Source organism: Apus apus, chromosome 4 (genome assembly GCF_020740795.1).
Source record: "Apus apus isolate bApuApu2 chromosome 4, bApuApu2.pri.cur, whole genome shotgun sequence".
Lineage (NCBI taxonomy): Eukaryota > Metazoa > Chordata > Aves > Apodiformes > Apodidae > Apus > Apus apus.
In genome coordinates, this window is record NC_067285.1 from 10290754 (window position 1) to 10299224 (window position 8471).

At 54.5% G+C, this 8471-nt stretch overlaps 1 protein-coding gene across 1 annotated transcript; it reads right to left on the minus strand.

The window, feature by feature from the left end:
* Positions 1–3182: 3182 nt before the first annotated feature.
* On the minus strand, positions 3183–6650 carry ADRA2A (adrenoceptor alpha 2A). Its single transcript, XM_051619804.1, has one exon. It carries the CDS (start codon positions 6501–6503, stop codon positions 5169–5171), a length of 1335 nt encoding a protein of 444 aa, XP_051475764.1. The 5' UTR covers positions 6504–6650; the 3' UTR covers positions 3183–5168.
* Positions 6651–8471: the final 1821 nt, after the last annotated feature.

Sequence of the window (8471 nt, forward strand, 5' to 3'; positions counted from 1 at the left end):
TAAAGTGTTTTATGCTGCCACCCAAGGCCCTGTTCACCCCCTCTGCTCAGTGCTGGTCACATTTAGGAGTGCACTGTGCCCTTGTGCAGCATTACTACAGTGTGACAACCCCACCCTTTCCCTCCCCCCCAGCTGGAATTTCACCTGGACTTCCAGGGCTCAGACTATGAACCTCTCCCCTCACAACAGGGTCTGGATCTGGTCCTGGAGCATTTGGGAGTGGACAGAGTTCTAGTAGCTAATGCAGGGGGTGGGCTCCCTGCTAATCCTCTGCTTTCTTCGCTTGTATAGCCTGGGATAAGGCTCAGCAAACACAGCTACAAATATTTAACAAGTCACTGAGATGTTACTGTAAACCAGCTACAAAGAGCAGTTCATAGCAGACACGGTGAGACAGCTCCAAGAGTAGCTGTCTGCCCGGGCACTGGCTGTAATAAAGGAACAATCTCGGCAGACTTGGAACTTCTTCAGTGGTGAAAGAACAGGGAGTATTAAGAAATAGAATAAAACAAAGAGCTTCAGCTGATGAGAGCCACACATGCGATGGGACCAGCCACCCAACCCAGAGAGAAATCCCAGGACACCACGTCCAGCAACCCCTGGGCAAGGGGATGCTGGGTGGGACGGGGGTACTTACGGCACAGGAGTGGATGGACATTGGCTGAAGCCCTCAGAGGCTCCTCCAGGCCTGGGAAACACATCTCGGGTGAGCAGAATGATTCAGGCCAAATCCATCCCTCACTGGAACATCTTAGAAAGGCTCCTCTGTGTGATCCACTCCTTGTCCCTCAGAGAACAGGAACTAAAACCCCACAGAAATAACTGCTCGTGTCAGCAGGCTAAGGGACACAGGGACAAGCCCTGGGCAGGCAGTCACCAATCTCTGCTGGTGCAGTTCACTCCTGGGGACTTTTTAGGACCCTTACCATTCCAGACCACTTCACCTGTGCCCCTCCTGTCCCTGAGCTAGCACCTTTGGGCTGTCCTCAGGGCTCCCAACATGAGGGGTGGGGTGCAGGGTCGCTCCGCACAGGAAAGCTGTGGGGAAACCCCTGGCAGTAGCACCTCTGCCCACCGTTCGCTGTGCCAGCCCAGGTGGCTCCCAGACTGTCAAGGAGGCAGGTCCCTTTCCTGCCCTTGCATCATTAACCTTTCAGCCCTGAAATAAAAGGTTATAAAACCAACCCAAGTTCCTTACATTCCCTAATGTGCCGTTTGCCTGGGAATGAGCTGGGAGCAATGAGGCAGTTGAGGAGGGGTTTGAAAGGGGGGGAGGGGAAGAGCCAGGCATCAGGACCCGGCAAGGGTGGTGAGACTCAGCTCCACAGTGAGATGGGACAGGCACAGAGGTGAGCAGAGCTGGGCACGGTTATGGCAGAGCTGGAGGGAGCATCCTAGCAAAGGCCACAGCTACATGACCTCTGTCTCAGAGACCAAGCAGGGCTGGTCCTCATCTACCAAAGGAACAGTGATGGTGGGTTTCACCCCAGCACCTCCTCCACACAACCCACCGTGCCCAGAGGCTGCTGTGGCCTGAAAGTGCACCCCCCACCCCCAGCAGGTATGGAGGGTCCAGGACACAGCTGAAAGCAAAATTACCTACAGCTCAGCAAAAATCAAATAAAAGACTGAGTGTGAAGGTGGCAAAGGCAGCATGATGGTGGAAGTTCAGACACAGAGATGGGCAGGCAGCTCTGCTGTGTCAGATGCAGGGAAGCACTGCCCCCATGTAAAAGAGTCCCTTGAGCACTTTATTTAACTGGCTGAACCATGAGAGCACAAGGTTTTGGGAGGGACAAAACCCTGGAGGCATAATTTCAGGTTTTTTCACCTTACTCTTACTTCTGATGGAAAACTGTGAGCCATCAGACATTTCAGCTGTGCAAAGCTTCACCAACTGAAAATCCACCAAAGCCCCAGTCCCGCCAGCCCCAAACACACCAAAATACTCTACTGTTTGCACTACAGATTTGGCCACAAGATCAGATAGCCAGAGGGACAGGGCAAGCATAACTCATGGTTGCTGGATTTACCTCCTGCCCCAGGCAATGGCTCCTAAGCCTCCCACAGGGTCTGATTTATAAAACCCTCTAAGGCCAACAGGGCCAGCTGAGACCAGAGAACAGACATCAGGACACTGCCAGGATCAAGCCCTCCTGGTGGCTTGCAAAGGTCACCACCTGGTAACCAAGAGGTTCACATCTGAGACATCAGCAGGTGCCCTATGTCCAGCAGCAATGCTGCTTGTCAGCCCTGGTCCACGTCCCAGCTGAGCACCTCCAACCGTGACCTTGGTGGGGTTGGCAGAGCAGGAGTATGAGACCAGTAGCTCCAGCACTGGGCTCTGGTCACTCATTTTCTCACCAAACAAGAAGCTGAGCAGGGAAGGAGGGTGGCTCCAGGCACCCCAACACTGGGAAGACCAGGTGCCAGAGCTCCCAAACAGTTATGTGTGCTCTTGGGCAAAACAGAGCACATGCTAAAGGATCTGTTCCTTGTGTTTGTGTCCCCCCACCCTCTTTGGAGCTACCTGGTACTTGTGGCAAGGCAGAAACCCAGCTGAAGCTGATGGTGAACTGAACCCAGCAGCTTTGGGGAGGCAGGTAGCTACAAAGCAGCAACGCTGTGTTTGGTGGGAGAATGATCCCCTCCTTCACTCTCCTGCAGGGAGGGCCTCAGCAGCACTGGTAAGGGCAAGCAAACCTGTCTGGCTGGTCCTCAGGGGCTGAAAACAAAACCCCACTCAGATGGACAGTCCTGCATCTATCAAGAAATATTGCCTTCCTGCCTCATCGTTTCTAATCCCATCTGCAACCTAATTATTAAAAACCTTCTCAACCCAACAGCTGTAAATGCTGCAGCAGCCAGGCAGCCCCTGCAGTGCTCCAGGAAGCAAATCACACCCTGGAACCCTAAGCTCACTTATTTAAGAAACACACAAACCATGAATGCTCTTACTGTGGCATGAAGGGGGGTGGGGGGGGAACAAACAAGAAATATCAAGGACTCATTTGTTTTTATGTCACTGCACAGTGAACTGAGCCATTGTTCCCTACCTGGGATAACAAAGCCCTTCAGAAAACACAAGTGCTTTTCTCAGTGTGTTCTTTAAAAAACGTCAAGACCAAAGCTGCCAGAAGATGAACAGCTGGAAAAGAAAACAAAATAAAGCAGCTAACAGATTATCCAGAGGGTTTTCACACTTGAACTGTAAACGCTCATTTATTTAATAAAAATAATCATCCATTATAGCAACTTCTGCTCGTGGTTTTTGTTGATTTTTTTTTTTTTTTTACAGTAAAGCACAGTTTATTTGCTTTCCTCACCTCATGAGGATTCAATTCTGAAAATGCAAGTGAATGTAAACAATGCTCTCCAGGTCCCAAGATGCATCTGGGGACCCTTGGAGTTAATTACAAAGTCAAAAGAGAGAGCAAAATCAACGAAACACTTCCCAAAAGTAAAAAGTTATTTTTTTAAAGTCTCTCCCTGTGCATCATATGACTCCAGAGAAGGCAAATTCATCTTATACATGAGACTTACCCAAACTTTGCTTTCTCCAAACTATTTCTATGACCTGACAGCATTTGATAAAGCTTTTTTCACAACATTAAAAAGCTTGAAGACTCATTTATTGTGATGAATCAAAAGGTTTTCCTTTTAATGTTCTCCAGAAATTTCTTCATGGCACAAGGATGTTAGATTTGTTCTGTCCATTTTTGTATTTACTTTTTTTTTAGCAGAAAGAGCTGAAAGACATTTCAAGAAAGGAGTGTAAAAGCAACATTAACTCTCTCTTCTGCACCAATATCACAGTATTTACACATTTCTTTTTTTTTTTCTTTTTTTAAAAAGCAGCTTAATTACACTATAAAATACTGGAGAAACTGTCAGTTAAGTTTCCCATTTTGGAGTTTTGCCCTGTATAAGACTGAGAGAGGGATGTTTTTATATTTCCTAAGTATGATGAGACCGGCAGATTAAAAACGGAACTCTGCTCCCTTATTTCAGAAAGATGGAACAGCCCCTGTGCACAAAACCTCTCCTCTTCTGCGGAAATCCCACAGGAGTTTAATCATCACAAATCAATACAAATGAGATAACAGGATATATGCAGCCCTGCTATTTGCTTTGAAATGTCATCTATTTACAGTTGGAGGTGGGGGAAGCAAGTTAGCATCAAACACATTTTGGTGCTGCAGTGTGGTATAATATCCAGTAAGATTAATTCCTGGGGAGCTTGGCCAGGTCCCAAGTCTCACGTTGCACAAGAAATCACCAGTCCCTCCATTGCCCGGGATGTTCCTTCCTGCACAGCAAAGCCACTGCTCCCTCAGAGTCTGCTTTAATAAATAGTGAGAGGGCAGGTACCACCTCAGCTGTATTGTATCACAGGCAACACAGAAATTAAACAGAATTGGGTACAATATAAAAAATAACGACAAAAACAGCCAGTCTGGTGAGCTCTGTGATCCTAAGCTTTATAGCCAAAAAAAAAATAAAAATAAAAATGACAGGATATTGGAAGTTTTGGTATTATCATCAAATTATCAGGTAGGGGAAACGGGTCTAGTTGTTCAGTGGTTTTGAGTGAGGGGGCTTCAGGGGTGGGAAGGGAAGGACTTTTAAAAGGTGTCAAAGATAATTAAAGCATTCACAGTTTCAAAGCTGCTTGCCTTACAAAAATTTAAGACATTCAGATTCAAGGATACAACACTGTATTTTACAAAGGGGTTAAAATTAATTACATATACAAGGGGGAAAAAAAAGATACAGCAAAATAAAAAAAGCCAGCACCTCTGGGGTGGCATATTCCCTTTGTTGTTCGCCTCACGGAGCTGCACGTTTCCTATCTTTAAAGAATCAAACTGAGCAGTCGTGAAAACATTAACTGAGAGATTCTGGCAAAATTAAAAAAGAACTAACAAAACAAACACAGCAAGTCAAAAAACATCCTCCCCTAGAAAGCCGAATGCCACGGCTCAGGCTTCCACTTGCCTGCTGCTCCTTGCTGCTGCTGCCCGGAGTTTTCACAGGCTCACCTTGGGTTTTAAAGGCTTCCTGCTCGCGAGCTGAAGGAAACCATCCCATGCAAGCACAGCCCAAGTGGGCCATCCCTTACTCTGTTACAAAGTCTTGAATCGGTCCTGCCCACAGCAAAGGGTCCTTCAGACAACTCTTTTCCTCTCTATCCTGCAGAGGATTCTTTTGAAGGCCCTTCTGAAGTCATGGTTGAAAATTGTATAGATGACAGGGTTCAAGGAGCTGTTGCAGTAACCGAACCAGAAGAAGAACTTGAAGAGAGTGTCGGGCACGGAGCAGCTCTCGCAGACGGCTGTCAGCGTGTAGGTGAAGAAGAAGGGGAACCAGCAGATGACAAAGACCCCGATCACCACTGCCAGCACAAAGGTGAAGCGCTTTTCCCTGTTCTGCCTGCCCCTCCACCGGGACCCTTTGGTGGTCCTCTCCTCCTCCGCCTTCCTGGGCAAACTGTCCCCAGGCTTAATCTGGCTCAGTTTAGTCTTGGTCTTTCCCCTTGATGTTTTCTCTGACTTCTTACACTGGTTGTTCTCCTGCTGCTCGGAGGAAGAGGTCTCCTCCATGTCGATGCCACTGACCTCTCCCTCCTGCCCACCACCACCCCCTGCTGCCTTCTCCCCATTGAGCTGAGCTGTGGCTGGCAGGTCCTCTTTGTCAGTCAAGCCGTTCTGCCTCTTCTCGGGGCGCTCTGCCCGCTTGTTCGGCGGTACTCGGGTTCGCCGCTTGGCTATCTGGTAGATGCGCATGTAGACCAGGATCATGATGAGGCAAGGGGCAAAGAAGGAGCCAATACTAGAAGAGATGATGTACCACTTCTCATCGTTGATCTTGCACCCGGCCACCCCTTGGTCAGCTTGCTGCCCGCTCTTCTTCTCGATGGAGATGAGTGGTGGGAAGGAGATGACGGCCGAGATGACCCAGACAATGAAGATGATGCACTTGATGCGGCGCGGGGTACGCTTGAGGTTGTACTCGATGGCTTGTGTGATGGACCAGTAACGGTCCAGGCTGATGGCACACAAGTGCACAATGGAGGAGGTGCAGAACAGCACATCCAAGGCCAGGTAGATCTCACACCAGACTTTGCCGAAGTACCAGTATCCCATCACCTCATTTGCCAGGGAGAAGGGGATGACCAGTGTGGCTACCAGGATGTCAGCGGAGGCTAAGGAGACCAGGAAGAGGTTCTGGGGGGCCTTGAGCGCACGGCTGGTGAAGACAGCAATGATGACCAGGACATTGCCGAAGACGGTGAAGAGCATGAGCAAGCCCGCCAGGCTGATGAGGGCTACGGTGGTGTGCAGGGGGTACGGTGTGCCCCAGCCCGTCCCGGTCCCACTGTCGTTGAAGGTCCCGTTGGTGCCGGGAGGCGGGTAGCCCTCCTCCTCCTCCAGCTGCCGCTGGTACTCCATGGAGGAGAGGAAGTGGCCCCTCTCCGTGAACGGGCGCTCCAGGTTAAACATCAACCCCGGCTGCGTGGACACCCCCGCCCTTCGCCCCCTGCCCCACCCGCGCCGCGCCCCGCTTCTGCGCCCGGCTCCGCGGGGCTCCGCAGTCCTAACGCGCGGCTGGCGGGGCAGGGGCGGGGCGGTGGCGGCCGGGGGGCTGCGAGCGCCCGCGGCTCATGCTGAGCGGGGCGCGGAGCGGGGACCGGGGCTGCAGCCGGCGGCGGCTGCTCTGCTTCGCTCGCCGCCGAGCCGCTTTATAGCCCCGGATCAGGCCGGGGCTGCCGCGTCAGCCCCACGTGGGGAGCTGCCCCCGGTGCGCGCACACACACACACGCACACACACACACACACACGGGCGCACAGACAGGCGGACACACCCCGCACACCCCCCGCCCCTCGGCCCCCCGCACACTCACCTCGCTTAGTGCTTACGCCCGCCAGCTCAGCCCCGCCTGTGTGTTGCACCCGCGGCACCTCAGCCCGCACACAGCCCCGCGCTCTCGCCCGGCTTCGTCCCGCCCGGCAGCAGGAGCGGAGCGCGGCGGGTCGCGCCCGCGGGGCGAGACGCGCAGGGGGGAGCGGGGGCAGCGGGGCCGGAGTGCGTGTTTGGGGGGGTGGGCGTTGGAAAGGTCGTGCCGTGCCGTGCCCGGCCGTCCCGGCGCCGCACAGCCCGGGGCACCCCGGGCAGCTCCCGCGGCGCGGCTGCTCCGGCCGCCGCCATCCCGGGGCCGTGGGAGGTGGAAGCAGCGGCTCCGTCCCGCGTGGGAGTGGGAGCGGGAGCAGCGACAGGCTCCGCCGCGCCGCTGCGGCTCCGCTCCGGGAGCTGGGTGCTGGCTGGGAACCCCGAGGGCAGCGCTTGCGGCGGGGCTGGGGTGGCGGCCGCCCGGCGGGGCTGGGCTGGGTTCCGCGTCCCGGCCCCACGGGGCACGGCCCGGCCGCTGGCAGCGGGGCCCGCGCGGGGCGCCGCCCGCTCCGAGGGGCCCCGGGCAGCGCGGGGGGGCAGCGGCACCTGGTGGCCGCGGCGCCGCACTGCACCCGCCGCGCCGAGCCCCCCACCCTGCCCGCCGCACGGGGGGGGGGGGGGGGCGGGAGGAGCCCGAGCTCCCCTCTGCGCAGGCAGGGAAACGCTCCTGCCGAGGGGCCCCGGGAGGATGGGAGGAGCCCCCATCCAGGGAAGGAGGGGGCAGAGCTACCAGGTGTGGGATAGCTCAGCCCCAGCTCCACGGGTCCCCCCCTCCGTGTCGCAGCACCCACAAGGGCTCCCATCCCAGAGCACTAGACCCAGCAGACTTCTCTCCTGCCACCCCCTTGTTTCTGCCCCTGTGCTCCCCGCTGGCCCTCCCCAACTCCATGGGCAGGAGGAAAGGAGGTGGGCAGCAGGCTCAGGGGAACAGCTGCCCCCACACCCTGCCCCATGGGGTGCCCCAGCCCTGGGGAGCATCCTCAGGTGCTCCCCAAGGAGCACAGGGGCTGGCATCACCCACTTGTGTGTCTGCAATAGCAATGTGGGACCTTTTTAATAGCAGAAGAGCAGTAGTGGTGTACCTGGTAGCCCACCCATCCCCCAGAGCTGTCAGCTCTCAGCATGTACAGATCACTCACCTGTCCAGTGCACAGACTCCAGCCCTGATCCTCTCGCTCACAGACTCTTCTTCCTTATTTTCAGGTGGCTCTAATGATGCTCCCTTGGTCCTTCAGATCCAGGCAGCTCTCAATTAATCACCACGCTGAATGCTGGGGCCAGTGAACGTATTTCCACTGCAAGATGGAGGAAGCCCTGTCATCTTTGTCCCTGCACCACACACCGTGTTATAAGCCAGGCCCAGGAGAGAGGGAGCAGGAGTGGGAGAGACAGGGTCTGGGAGCCAGAGAGCACAGCCTCTGGGCCTGGCATGTGGCCAAGCAAGGGAAAACAAGGTGGAATCCCACCGTTTGAGCAAGGGAGTGCAGGGACCCACTGTGCTGGTTTGCCTGGGAAAAGGG

What these genes read in the sequence shown, in the direction of transcription:
- ADRA2A (XM_051619804.1), bottom strand. Translation starts at nt 6,503, where the DNA reads ATGTTTAACCTGGAGCGCCCGTTCACGGAGAGGGGCCACTTCCTCTCC.